The following is a 14893-nucleotide window of genomic DNA, read 5'->3' as shown; positions in this document are numbered from 1 at the left end:
AATCCTAGTGGGAGAATCTTCAAAAGTTCATTTTTTTTCAAAGATGTTTAGGAAAGTTAAGAAGTTATTGTACCTGTGTCAACCACTATCTAGGAACTCTTGTGCTACTTAGATAATATTTTTCTGGAACTTTCACTTTTTTTCCTGGGAATTAATTTTATATATAAATATATATGTGAGCATTTGTGTGTATGCAAATAAAGAACAATAAATTGTGGTTGAAAAAAACCAGTTCAAATGTCTGCTATTTTTGTGAGAAAAGTGTCTTATTTTAGTTATTTTAGTATACCTTATTTTAAATTTCATGTGGCTTGCTTGTTCATGTGGCTTGCTTGTTTAATTATGAACTGTAGGTGTACCTAGGAATCTTACTTTGAGAATTATATGAAAAATGAAAAAAAAATCAGTGGCTGGAAAGCAGCAAGTATTTCTTGTTTTTATACTTCGGTTAAAGAAGGGATTGAATTTTATGGAATTATATCCAATGTCTGAAATTCTAAGCCATACAGTTAAAAAGAATTTTTGAGGCTATAACAGTGTGCTTTAGATGGTATAGACTAGAAATACTTGGCTGCTGAATTCATTACTCCTGTAAATCCTGTCTTGAAAGTTTAAGACTCATAACTGTACTCACTGTCTGCTTTTAATAAATTAGTGAGTAACCATTACAATTCCTGCTTCTTTAGAAATCAAATTGTGTTTGCATTTGAAGATGTGCTGAACATACATTATTAATCTGTATGTGGTGAAATATTTCTCTGTAAGGAAACCGGGTGTCTCTGGCCATGGAGTTTATGAACTGAAAGATGAATGTTTGAAGGAATTCAATATGTTCTTTTATCACTACACCAAGACCCAGCATAGCAAGGTAAGCAGTGGGAGATTTACTCTCAAGGATGTTAAAAAAATTGTACATACTTACTAATGTTTAATTTTTGCTGAATTAATGCAATCTAAAGAAATTGATTCAGTAAAGTCTATGTGCAGCTACCTTCAAAGCTAAAAATTTCATTAAGTTAAGATTTTCAATGCAGATGTACATGGTATGCTTTGCATTAGTGTTTCCTTTGTGACAACTTGAATATTAGCTCTTTTAACTCTATGCTGAGAACAAAATGTGGTAAGAATTGTCTTTGCACTGGGAAACTCCAAACTTTGTTTTTGTAGCTCTTACTGAGGAAGCAAATATGTCCAGTTATTTATCTCTACTACAAATTTAAATGCAAAATGTAATGTTGTTAAACATATTTCAGACAAAATTCTAGTACACAGCCAAGCATTTGCTATGTATCTTGCCATATTTCTAGTGTAGGATTTCTCATTATTTCATTATTCTCATTATTGTGTACTTCTATAGAGGTGCTGATACAACAACACTACTTTTTCTGTAGGCTGAACATACACAAAAGAAAAGAAGAAAACAAGAAAACAGGGATGAAGGTAAAATCCTAAAATGGAAGATTCAGCAAATGTGCTTATTTGGTAGTATATGTAGTTGTGTATATATACTGAGCTTTGGGAGATGTCTTGTGACTTCATAGTGGATAGTTAAGTTCACATTAAATTGTTTTGAGTAGTAGTTTTGTTTGAATTTGTAGTAGTTGTCATTAATTACCGCCTGGCATTTCTTTTGTCTTTTTTCTTTATCATGGACAAGAATTTGGGATTTTTTAGTTTAGTTTACATGTAGGGAAATAAACATTACGCAGTACATATTGACAAACCCATGAACTCACATTTTATGGTGGAGCAACTGAGAAGCAGAAGTTTTAGTATTTTTGTGAGCAGTTTCTTTAGCACAATATTGAGACATAATCGTGGCGTATAGAGCAGGTTGCTACAGGAACTAATGCTCATATCCATTCTGTAATACAAGAATGAGACATAAGTTTTAGAAATATTTTTTATAAGCTATGAATATATAAAACAATGAACTCTGTGTTTCTGTTGTAACACGAATATTATTTCGCTTTTGAGTTTACTTTTACCCATTCAAGTCATAAGCATTTAATGTAGTTTATTTGAGGAAGACTTGGTGAGCTGAACAAATAAATACAATGAACAATTTATTGAATTCAACTTTGCCCCTTCCCCTTTCACTGTGGCAGCTTAAAACATTATCAAGGGAATTAATTTTGTAGAAATTTTTAGAAATGCAGTTACTTAGATGTAATTGTCAGAGACTCATGTAATTAGACAATATAGTTCCAAAATACCAGGCTATCTGTTGACACTGATGTGTGTTCCCCTAGGCTACATTTATTGTTGCAGGTACTTCCTGCATATTCTTTTATGTGGCTGTGTTGACTTTGTCAGTAACTTCATTCAGCCTGAATTGTCAAATGATGGTTTCAGAAACACTGTATTCACAGAGGTTCTCTGAAAAAAGGCGATCTTGAAAATCTGAAAATAGGCATTCAGGTACCTAAAGAAGACTGAAGTCAGTGGTTCCTGGTAGGGGAAGGCTGTAGAGTTAAATGAGGTGCTGTTAGTAGATGTCAAGATTCCACATCAGAGTTCCAGTATTAAGTCAGCAAATGTATGTAACTAGAAACGACTGGAATGCCAGTAGCAGAAAAAATGTAGAGCTCCAGACATGTGACATTGTAGTGTGGGACACTAGAGTCTGGAAGCTCCACTCCTCACTTTTGTTTAACTGCTTGAAAATCTTTTATCTGATGCCATGCACAAGCTGTATGTTAAATAGTGAGACATAAATAAGGCAGTTCAGAGTGTTAAATCTTGCATTTACAGATACAACTAATACTTGTGATTGATTGTTTAACTTAGCTTGCATATGTTTTATATAAAAACTTAATAAAGTACTTAGTTTTGCCAAAGATGAAAGTGGACTTAGGCACACAATTGTGTTTGACCATGGTTTTGTTTAAAGGTCTAGTTTTTCTTTCACTGAAACAAATATGTTTGTGGCTTTCTACTTCTGGGTGGGGTGTCAGTTCATTGATATGTTTACACCTCTGTTTCCTAGCATTGCCACCACCTCCTCCTCCAGACTTCAGTCCTGCATTCAGCAACGTGGTGAGGATTCTGAACTGTGATGTTATGATGCACATCCTGCGGACACTTCTGCAGCGGGCAGTGGAGCTGGAAACACACTTGTGGACTGAGGCAATGATCCAAATGGTATGGTTCGCCCTGGTCATCTTCTGATGGTCATGCCTGTGCTGAGTGCTTATCATAAGACCAAAATATGTGAAGATTAACTAAGAATAATTTTGTCCTCAAGCTTATTTTTATAAATCTTAATGGTAAAGAAAATATTTTTATTATTATCTATCTCTGCTGTAAAATAGAAACACAATACCTAATAGTGTTAGAGTTTTCTATTTTACTTTACTCTCTGTGTTGCCTCATTACTGAAGCTGTTTCAATATGTAATTCTCTTTACCTCATCTTTTTCTTGAAACTTTACAATTAAATGACCCTTTGATAATTGGAATTCCTTCATTTTTTGAGCTGCAGAGTCTCCAAATACATAAATGTCTTTGGGGCCTCAGTCATGAAATAATAGAATTTTTGTAAGTATTAAAATGTTTAATTTTACTGCAGTGACTTTAGTCTTTTAAAACATTGTTGAAATGTTCTTTGGAGGTGTTTTTTGTTTTTGTTTTAGCAGGGATGTTATTTTAATATTTATAGAATTAAGGCCTGAAATTACAGACAGTTGAATTAATCAGTTTTGTTAAAGTGTATAGATTGTTTAACTGCCTTGCCAATCCTGCTAATCTTTGGATTCTGGAATCAGCCAAGTACAGATTTTATATCAGCAAAAGGACAAGATTTCACATATTACTAATACACAGCATGTGCAAGTTGATGAATTTTAGTGCTACTAATATGCTGTAAATTTATATTGTGCTTTTATTTCACTTTCCATGTATGATCTCTACATTTTCATGTGCTTTATCATTAATACTATCAATATATAATATAGAACTGTATTAAGCATCCTTATTTTATATGCCAGCTTTCCATATCTTAAGCATTGAATGAGACTTACTATTTTTCTCACTTTTTTCAGGTGCTTCATCTCCTTTCTTTAGGATTACTAGAAGAGAAGCAGCAGTTACAGAAGTCTCCTGAAGAAGAAGTAAACTTTGATTTTTATCACAAAGCAACACGTATGTTTCATTTTCTTTAAAGCACAATGTAAACTAGGCTAAATTGATTCTGTAAGGATTCAAATAAACTAGAAGAAATTATTCAGTGCTTTAGTCAGAAAGGTTTTATTTTATGCTGTATAATTAAAACCTGATAATTTCAATTTTTTTTAATAATTAAGAAACTGGGTTTGGACTAGCTTCCTCTGTTCCCAGTTGCCACGTAGGTTGAAGGAGGTAGGTGATTCTCTTCCTGGGAAAGAAATGAAAAGGAGTATTAGTGTTACATAACTGAAAATGGCTTTTCCTTCACACACTAAGAACAGCATTAAAATGGAAACTAGCAGCTCTTTGAAAAATTGCAGTGGATTTAATGAACTGTGTCCATCTTTGGTTCTCTTGAACTGTACAATTACCGATTTACCTGCAAGTTAAACTTTTACTATGATAGTGAAAGTAGGAACTGACCTTAGTGGTTTTGGTGTGTACTCTTTTCTTTTTCAAATCTCTGTTAAGCGTTTCTTAATATTATGTTCAGGGTTTCGTGTGTGGGAGCTGGAATCTGTATTTTCTGAATAATCGTTCATCTTGTACTTCATTGTGTAAAATAAATTTAAAAGTTCCGTTATCAAGATAAACATAACTGTCACTTGCGAGATGGAGCAGAGATAAGAAATATGAAGTAAAATTATAGAATCATAGAATTGTTCATATTGGGAAAGACCTCTAAGATCATTAAGTCCAAATGTTAAGTCAGCACTGCCAAGTGCACCACTGAATCATGTCCCTAAACATCATATCTATGTATCTTTCAAATACCTTCTACAAGAATAAATACATAAAACTGCTGAAGTTCCTTCTATTTTTAAAAAATCGTTGTGTTTGAAAAGCACTCCCAATACATTTTATTTTAAATTTTTTTTCTTGCTGTTGAGAAAGAAGTATCATCACTCTAAAAGTATTTACATTTAAGAAGCTTCATGTCAACTATATAAATGCAGTAGAAGTCATAATTATAACTGAGATGATAGAGAATGCTTTGCTAGCTTTAGTTTTGCATAACCAGAAAAACCAAAGCCCCATTTACACGAAAAGGTTGCAAAAATAATCAATATTTTTGTAAGAAAGCTCTTAATTAGACGTAATTTGTTAAAATAAAGGGGTTTTTTGCAATGTGTTTGTCTCCCTATTAAAATTTAAAATCAATTCCATATGAAAAGTGCTGCAAATGAAATATCATTGAGGAGAATGGTCTCCATTTTAAAGCGTTCTTGTGTTAGAGAAGAGCCTAGAATGCTATGGACTTTCACCAAGTTATGAGGAAGGAAATAATCACTGTAATTACAACAGCTTTTGTAATTAGAAATAAACATGTACACACTAAGCTGTTAGCAAACATGGGTGAGCTCTAAAGAGCTTTACTGCTTTCCCATGAAGGGAAAGGCGATTCTTTTTTAAGCAGACATTAAGCAGAAATTTCCTAAAGCAGCAATAATTGATCTACAGAGGGATAAATTGTACTGTTTATAACTGGAAAAAATGGTTGAAACTATACTAGAAATTTAACTACACAGTTTGTGTTCATGTATGTGTATTATGTAATTAGCAGTATTTTCAGGCATGTCCATGGCTGTAACTACATTAAAATGTTAGGGGTTTTTTTTCCCTGAAGGCCCTTTTCTATTTTTCACTTTGTAAAGGAATGGGAAGCTCAGCCATGAATGCTGTGAACGTGTTAATGCTTCTGGAGAAGTTGAAGAGAGTTCCCCAGTTAGAGGCACAGAAGGACACGGTCAATTGGATACTGCAGGTAGACAAAGGAGAGATAAGTATGATCTGATTTCAGTAGTGTAGAAAGCTGATATAATAGATGTTATGATTCCTGCATATAAATCTTGTGTATAATCCATTTACAGCTGTAATAATTTCTTGATAAGTTTGATCTGTTACAGCATTGCTACTTGTACTTTCAAGTATTGGATCAATTTTTGCTTGGGTAACTCATTCCAGTAATGACATTTTTATGTGTATTCCTCGTATATCTGTAACAAAATAACATCAAATAATGAGTAAAGCAGTCTTCTGGGGGTGCACATCCAGTCTTGGTTGTTTCTGTTATTTAGGAGTATTGAGTGGTTTAATCCATTTGAAAATCTGAAAATAATGTGAAACTGTGTGGAAATGTGAAAATACCAAGAGTTTTAAACCTGTCTATCATAGAATGGATTGAGTTGGAAGGGACCTTAAAAATGATGTAGCTCCAAGCCCCTGCCATGGGCAGGGACACCTTCCAATAGACCAGATTGCCTACAGCCTTATCCAAACTGGACTTGAACACTTCCAGCATCCACAGATTCTCTGGGGTGGCTGTTCCAATGCTTAGATATTGTAACACTGGAAATGTAGTAATCTATACTGTTATAAGAGCCAAGTTGTGGGTTTTTTTTTAACATCAAAGCGTCTGTTTTTAGATGTTTGACATGGTGAAGAGATTGAGAGAAAAATCTAGTTTGACAACAGTAGTACCTACATCAGGCTCAGAAGCTACAAAAGGTGATGAGGTAATGATAAAAATAAAGCTTCACTGGAAGCCTTGTATCTAATGTTTTGAACAGCTGTTTTCAATAATGTATCTAAATTTATTGTTGCCTAAAATGATGATTTTTCAAAACTGATTTCTGGTATGTTGTCTTCAACTAGGGTTTAGTTTCTAGGAATAATGTTTTTAGTAAGTGAAATTTGTGCTAAACATATTTAATGGAATTATTAGCACCTAATGTGGGTTTGGCTGTACTTCTGAGTTAAGTGAAGCAGTTGAGGGGGCTGAAGGAAGTAATTTGTGCTCATCTTTCTATTTCTTGTCTTTGTGGTTTGACCACCTTTTCTATTATACTGTCATTGTACAATAATTAGAAATACAAGTCCACTTTAAATGATGTCTTGTAATTTACATTATCTGTCAAGAGGTTAATGTCCTTTGCCCTGATTGTATAAAGACGAGCCTTAAGTAATTATTCTGATTGTCAGTCTCTTTCCTTTCTCTCCAAATAACCACTGAATCTAGTGGTCAAATGACACAATGAAATGGAGATTTCAAAGATGACTTTAGTCCCATGGAGTGGTTGTGTTTTCAATTGGCATTCAAACAGAAAACAATCTAATTACCCTTAGCCAGTAAGTGAAGACAGACCAGTTTGCTCTTGCGCATTTTGTTTGGCCACTGCTTGCTGCCAAGCAATCTCTTGGCTGGTCGTTGCATGCCTAGTTCTAAACTTACCACACAGCATATGCTGTGTTTCTTTTTTGAGGTAGCTGTCATATGAGATTTGGTAAGGTGTCAAACAAAATACAGAAGTCAGTAAGAAATTAATCTCTTACAGTTCTACTTATGGAGCAGTTTGTTGTTTGATTTCCTGGAAAAGTGATGGTACTTTGAATGGAAACCTTGTGTATAATGTTGTATTTTTCCCTTAAGTAATTGGATGGGAAGAGTTAGGTTCTATATGTTTTAATAAAGTCTGCTTGTGTTGTTTGAATTCTGCATTTCTAAAGCATAGAAATCCTTTGTTAATGGTTTTTGAAAATATGATACATGAGTACATATTGGAAGAACAATAGTTTTCCAGTGTACCATAAAGAATAATGAAAATACAGTACACAAATGTGTAAAATGCTGACACATTTGTTGTTTCGTGGAGAGGCAGTTCAAGATAAAAATTTCCTTCAGTTTCTGTAATAGACATACTGAATACTCAGTAGGATTTTATGGGGAGAATAACAACTCTGGAGAAAGCTTTGATATTCACCTCACTGACATTTCTTAAGAACAGACAAGTGCTTAATTGAAATGACTCAAGTATTACTGGTCTTATCTTTGGCCTACGGATTGTACTAGTCACCTTTTGTAGACCATGAAAGTCCAGTCTTAGTTAATGAACCTAGTCAACATATAAAGATTTTTGGTTGTTTTTTTTTTTTTAAATTTCAGATAGCAATTAACTTTTTTTCCTCATTAAAGTGTCATCAGTTAAAAATATTTGATGTCAGGGGTTAGAATACCCATAATAGGGAAGGAGTCTTCTCATTTTTTGATGTTCTTAGTGACTTGTGATTTCTTTGTTCTCTTACTGTAAGACACAGAGCACTCAGGATAAGGAGAAAGCTGAGCGGAAGAGAAAGGCGGAAGCAGCGAGGCTGCACCGTCAGAAGATAATGGCCCAGATGTCTGCCTTGCAGAGGAATTTCATTGAAACCCACAAGCTCCTGTATGAAAACACACTGGAGGCCCAGGGGAAAGATGATGCTATTATGGAAGAAGAAAGGTAAAAAAAACCCCAGACCTACTTGTAGTGTATGACCTTGTTAGATATCTGGAAGAATTCAGTTTGTTTACAAAATCCAGCTGGTTATTTTATATCTGTGTTACTTCTGGTCTTCCAGTATCTCTTCAGCAGTTGATTACTCCAGAATTGCTGTGGGTCCCAAACGAGGTCTATCTGTCACTGAAAAAGAAGTTTTGACCTGTATTCTTTGTCAGGAGGAGCAGGAAGTAAGGTTGGAAAGTGCTGCCATGGTGTTATCTGCCTGTGTGCAGAAGTCAACTGCCTTAACTCAGAATAGGAGCAGGATTCTTGAACTCTCAGGAGGTATGTGATTTTTCTTCTCTTAGACTATAAACAGTTCTGTACCTGGAGCTCAAAAGTCTTTGAGCAAACTGAACTCTTTTGTTTGGTCAGGTAAATTACTGACTGTACTTAAGGAAAAAGGGTGCAAACTTTCAAATTGCTTGAAAATCAAAGTTTTATTTTGCTTTAAAATCCATGCTTTAAAACTTAAATGAGAAGTATATGAATATTTAGGTTTGTTGTGGGGGAAATCAGAAAATGCTTTCATCTCACGAGACTTAATGAAACATGGAGATTTGGTGGGAGTAGTTGCTTTGGAGAAAAGCCAAGATTCTTCAAAATTCCTGTTTATTCAAGTACAGCTGCAAATTTTCCCAATATGGTGGAAATAAATGAGCATTATCAGAAGCAAATATGCCAGACTGAAAAGGGTTAGGGCGTTTGTTTTGATTTGGGTTTTTTCCTCTTATATGTACAGGAAGTAATAAAAACAACAATGTAAAAAAATTTTAAAATCTAAGCAAGAGTTATATGATATCATCTGATGTGCGAACAAAAAATTGAATACAAGAAAGTTACACAATCACAAGAGTTATATTTGTGTAATAGGATATTGCTAGCAGGGAACACGAAGCCCAGAAGAATTCCTTTTGTAAGTAGCAGTTGACTAAACATGATGGAAATTTTGGTCTTGTTATTTATGGAAAAGAATAAGATAAATTCAAGGATAAGGGAGAACTTAAATACTCACGGACATTTTTGTTCTCTTTTTGAAAAAGGAAGTTAGTAATATTTCAAGATAGATGCTGTCACAACTTTTAGTTTAAATTCCTTTTTATTTTCAGATGTGGGGGTGGTTTTTTGTGGTTTGTAGTCAGCTCATAGAGCAAAATGGGTGCTATGTGCTATGTTTTTGTTGACACTACTTTGTAGAAAATAGCTTTAAATTATGTTTGGGCAGTTCATTAGTTCTGCTTTAGTTTAGAAGTAAACTCTTGATTGTTACTAGAGGAAATATCATAATTTTTTCATATTTCTCCAGGGTATTGCCCTATTTTTTATCATGCTTACAAACCTTTTCCAAGTTGTGTCACTAATAAGATGTTTCATATTTTCTTCTCCGGACCATTGACAAGTACTGAATTGTCCTAGGCCTAGGACAAACTCCTACAGAATCCTGCTTGATCCATTTTTCTTTTTATCAGCAAACTACCGGTAATGGCACTTTTGAGCCAGTTGTATAGAACTTTGGTCTAGGTCACATACTAATTACATTTCTTTTTTCTGTGGTACTCTGAAGTACAGATTAAGTCCTGTGCTCTTGTAGTCAGCTACACTTGTAAATTTTCTGTAGGGACATGTTTGGCTATTGCTTTGGGGGGTTTTTTTGTTGTTGTTGTTGTTTGGGATTATTTTTTGGTTCGTTTTGTCAGATTCAAGTGTATTAGTTCAAAATCAGGAACAGTCACCCAGATGAGATATGAGGCATGGAGGACTGCTGTTGTTCAGTATTACTTAGATATCTTTGAAGTGAAGGTGGGATCCCACTTCGGCTGCACATACAACAGAAAGACATCAGTACATTCTTATAATGTTTTTGTTCTTTAGAGTTGAGCAAGATTAGTAAAAGATAGACTTGATTTTTGTTATTCAGTGCTTTTTGTGTCAGTGGTTTGAAAATATACAGGATTAGTAGGAGAAATTATTCATCCTACATGTCCTTAGTAGTTTCATTTTCATTTAAAAATAACGTAAGAAAAACATTACAAGCTTCAGTGACAATGAATCCAACCACAGATCTGATCTGTTCCAGTACAGAAGCACCCTTTTTTCTTTTTAAGCAATTTGAATTTGGCATCTTTTTTTTTTTTTATATGGAGAACCTTCAGTAGTTTAAATGGGTACTCGTTATTATTGCTCTGCTGCATGTTTGGTCTGGGAAAGGTAGCCAGGTGAAGCTTTAATGTGATTGTGCAAACTATAAGAAAATAAGATCTGAAGTTCATGGTCTGTGTAAATTGTTGCTTATTTCTGTTCATACTGTTGAGATGTTACATTACTGTTCATTTAATAATTTTTCTGCTGTGTGTTTCTAGATACACTAGATCCTCTCTTCATGCACCCTGACTTACCTTGTGGGACCCACACAGGGAGCTGTGGTCATGTAATGCATGCAGCCTGCTGGCAGAAGTAAGGATCTGTCTTTGCTGCCTTTTAATGGTTTTTAATTAATCTATTTTCCAAATTATCTCAAGAGTACACTGAAAACAAAGTACAGTAAGTGGATGCTTAATTAAGGGATCAAAACAATTTGCACTCATTAAAAATGAAATATGGAACAAGAGATGTTTTGGCTTGATGAAGATGATGATCATCAAAAGCTTTAAGGCCTTCTATAACCCAGAGAAGGATCTCTAAGGACTTAATAATTTATGCAAATATAAACAATGGAGTAAAAATGGTCAAGAATAGGAAACCATATTGAGTAGGTTTACATTTAGCAACAGTACTCTGAAAGTCTGTTACCACAAAGTCTGTCTTAAAGGGTGAAACTGATCCATTCCAGTGAGTGTTTGGAGGAGGTTCTAGCATCTAGAATAGAATATGAGGAAATATGAGTGGTTAAATCTACCAATATTTGCTTGTGACCCCTCCCATATCAGTGAAGATACTCCTAATGAAAAGTAAGAGTGAAGAATTGATGCAACTGCTATAGACTTGATTGGATTTCTGTTGTTTGGGGAACCCACAATTTAGACCAAGTGTTTCGGATTTGAATGCAACCTGAACATTAAAAGAGCAAGATTCCTAGCTTGTAGGATACAATCATCCTACATTTCACGCCACGTAGATCTGGCAAGTCTAAACTATATAAGCACTGTGAAAGAATAATATAAATAGTCCCACTGAAGTATTCTGAACAGATAGATTGGGCCATGCAATTACAAGCTACTCTTCATATGACACATGTTAGAAACAATCTCTTTAGGCTTGTTGTTTGTACTTGCACCATTTTACTTTAGAAAAATCTGACTAAATTTCTAGTGCTTACCATTCACTTCTCTGTATGTGTGTATAATGCTGTTTTTTACAATAAAACAGTAGAGAATACATAGGTGCAAACACTTAAAATGAAACAGAAGTATGTTTCTTGAGTATAATACATCTGTTCATGGCAGATCCTCATATATCTTCGTAGGTCTAAGTAGTTGTTCCTAGCATTGGACCTCAGTTCCCTTGCTCTTTTTAAGAAAAGATGACTTGCTATATGGATTAATGGGATTAAAACGGACAACAGGCTCTTCACATATGTAATGGCACAGAAGGTTTGAGTATAGTCTTTTATTACATGAGAGGCATTCTAACTTACTAACACTCCTCCAAACCATGCCTGTCATACCTTTCTATGTGCAGCCTAAAAGTGCTGCAAATTGTCTAGAACAGAACAAGCTGAAGTGAGTGGAATATCCTTACAGCTGTACGTATGAGGAAGAGGAGTTGCTTGCAAAAACATTATTAGTCTGAATGCGGGGGAAAAACTGTATGGGTTTTTGTTTATAACAAAATAATTCCCTAAATATTCTGTATTCATTAAAACTTCTGCAGATGCCCCTGCACATAACACTTTCTCTTCTCACATAAGTGGGGGTTTATTTAAGTTGTATAGTGTGAAGCAAAAAAAAAAACCCAAGATGATTTCATCTTTCTAAGATCCTACATACGTGGTCTGAACATAAGGGAGTGAATTTGTATCCAGAGAAGATGATTTAAATGTTTGATCTTTTTGTTCCCATAAATACCAATGAGACAATAATGGAATTTGAAGGCTTACTGTATCCACTGAGGGGAAAAAATATAATAAAACCTGTAAAAAGATCATAGAGTTTTTACTTCCTTTTCAGTTTAAAATCCTTCAAATATGATAGTCTAATATATATTATTCTCTCTTTCTGTTAAAAGAAGGATACAGTTCCACTGTCTAGTCATGAGGCTTAGTAATTGCAGTGAATAGCTGATTAATCATTGGTGAAATGTTACCAGTAGTGTTTCCTAAAATTAAATAACCACATGTTCAATACCTGTTTCCAGTTTACTATAGTGAGTTGCATAGGAGAGTCATTAGATACTGTGTTTCATTACATTGAAAATAAGAGGGAAGAGTAGACAAATATGAAGACTGCTTGTCTGCAAAATCCTAAAGAAATTTGTAAGGATATTATAAGCCAGGAAAACTTGCTATCATTTTCCCATCAGTGATACACCATGCCTTTTTGCATGAATTCATCTGTGTGCTCTAAGGTTTTATTTTTTTCACATCCAAGCATGAAGAAAAGTTACAAATCATAGGAAAATACTTGTTTGTTGGCTTGGATAAGTGTTTGCTGTATAATTGCACTTTGAACCTTGGTGTTGATGTTGCATTGGAGCCATTCCACTTTCTAGTAATTTCCTTTTTAATGTTGTAGGTACTTTGAAGCAATGCAGCTGAACTTCCGACAACGTTTGCATGTTGAACAGATATTTGACTTGGAGAATGGAGAGTACCTTTGTCCACTTTGCAAATCTCTGTGCAATACTGTGATTCCTATCGTTCCATTGCAGGCTCAAAAAATAAACAGGTGAAAGACCAGATTGGATAACCTCTAATTAAAAAGAAAAGAAATATTACTTTGGGGCTGGTCAACTTTTCAAATTTTTGGAAGGAGAACTGTGTTTGAGCGTTCTCATCTGTATAAAATACTGCATATCTCCTTATTGATTGTTTAGCCAATATACTTCTTTTGGCAGTAAGTCTTTTGTTTTTTATAAAATATTTTTGGGTTGTCTATTCTTTGGAGCTGAAATCAAATGAGAAAGTACCTGGACCTAGTATTTAGCTTTACACTCCATTTTATACTGTTTGGTCAAAATTTCTAAAGCCAGTAAAATGGAGTAAATACTGAGTTAATGTGTTTGGGTCTAATTGTGTCCTCTGCTTTTCAAGTCAAGGGGGTTCTTTGAGTGTTACAATAAAACCTGCTTTCTATTTTTGCTTCCAGTGAGGATGCAGAGGCAGTAGCTCAAATCCTGTCCCTAGCTAGGTGGCTGGAGATCGTCGCAGTCAGGATATCAGGCTACAGTGTGAAAAATGCTAAAGGTTTGTGATCTTAATTTTTAGCTATATATATGTCAGTACGTTTTAACTAGTACTAGCAGAAAACTTCAAATAAAGAATACATTTTGCTCTCAGTCAAGACACTATCAAATAAAGCTGAGGATAAAAGTTATTGCCCTTTCTGAGCTGGTCTTGATTTAAGTGCCCTCACCAATTTTCTGGCTTTTGTTAAATTATTTCCATCTTTACTGTAGAAAAAAAATTATATGCACTCAGAGAGAATGCCAACAGACTAATGCTCGTGGTTAATTACACTTTTGTATGGACTGTGAGGTAGTAAAAAAGAGAACAACTGATTTATAAAGGACAAAATGAAAGTTGGTATGAGTATTTAGAAGACAGAAGGCACAGAGAATCTACTGTTTTGGGGCTAGATGCAAATGTTACTTAAAGGAGGAGTGATGGAATATAATCTGGCTGGTGAGGTGTGTTTGCAATTATTTTCAAATCAGCTTCAAATAAAAAGACGACTCCTTTTTTTAAACTGCTGCAAAAATGTAACAGCTTTTTTTTTTTTTTAATGCTTATGTATTTATTTTTTCCTGGAAGGAGAGAAACAAAATCTTCCACCTTTCACCAACAAGGCAATGGGGAACTCAGCTTTGGAATTCCATTCCATCCTTAGTTTTGGAGTACAGTCCTCGTAAGTGTTACTGGAAGTGTTCTTTGCACTATATTAATTTTCAATATCCCAGGTGTACTTCAGAATTTGTATTGGAGGAAAGACCTGTGATTTGTTTGGTCAGACTAGGGGCTTACCTATTCTTTTCCATAAACATTCACTGAATATTGAATCTGTGAGAAGCTAAGTGGACCTTCTGGTCAAATCCAGTCTGGTACTACTTATGTTCTTGGTAAAAAGCTAGGAGTCTGGAATCTTCTAATCGACATTTCCAGTGATTTGGGTTACTTGCTGTGCCTCTAGGCAAGTTATTTATTGTCTGTTTGCCTTAATTTTCCTGTTACACATCTGTTTTGGGTATAGATTTCAG

General features: G+C 34.5%; 1 protein-coding gene across 2 annotated transcripts in view; it reads left to right on the top strand.

Annotated features, from left to right (window-relative positions):
• The window catches only part of UBR1 (ubiquitin protein ligase E3 component n-recognin 1), a 59460-nt gene that overhangs the window by 29541 nt on the left and 15026 nt on the right, over window positions 1-14893 (top strand). For both annotated transcript variants that reach the window (XM_066321271.1, XM_066321270.1), the window contains exons 23-34: window positions 766-868; window positions 1392-1440; window positions 2990-3144; window positions 4043-4142; window positions 5822-5931; window positions 6593-6682; window positions 8256-8443; window positions 8562-8767; window positions 10843-10936; window positions 13213-13365; window positions 13786-13883; window positions 14451-14544. In XM_066321271.1, coding sequence (XP_066177368.1) covers window positions 766-868; window positions 1392-1440; window positions 2990-3144; window positions 4043-4142; window positions 5822-5931; window positions 6593-6682; window positions 8256-8443; window positions 8562-8767; window positions 10843-10936; window positions 13213-13365; window positions 13786-13883; window positions 14451-14544 — 1440 coding nt within the window. The remainder of the gene's footprint in view (window positions 1-765; window positions 869-1391; window positions 1441-2989; window positions 3145-4042; window positions 4143-5821; window positions 5932-6592; window positions 6683-8255; window positions 8444-8561; window positions 8768-10842; window positions 10937-13212; window positions 13366-13785; window positions 13884-14450; window positions 14545-14893) is intronic.

This window comes from Sylvia atricapilla, chromosome 6 (genome assembly GCF_009819655.1).
Source record: "Sylvia atricapilla isolate bSylAtr1 chromosome 6, bSylAtr1.pri, whole genome shotgun sequence".
Lineage (NCBI taxonomy): Eukaryota > Metazoa > Chordata > Aves > Passeriformes > Sylviidae > Sylvia > Sylvia atricapilla.
This window is presented reverse-complemented; position numbering and strand designations above follow the sequence as displayed.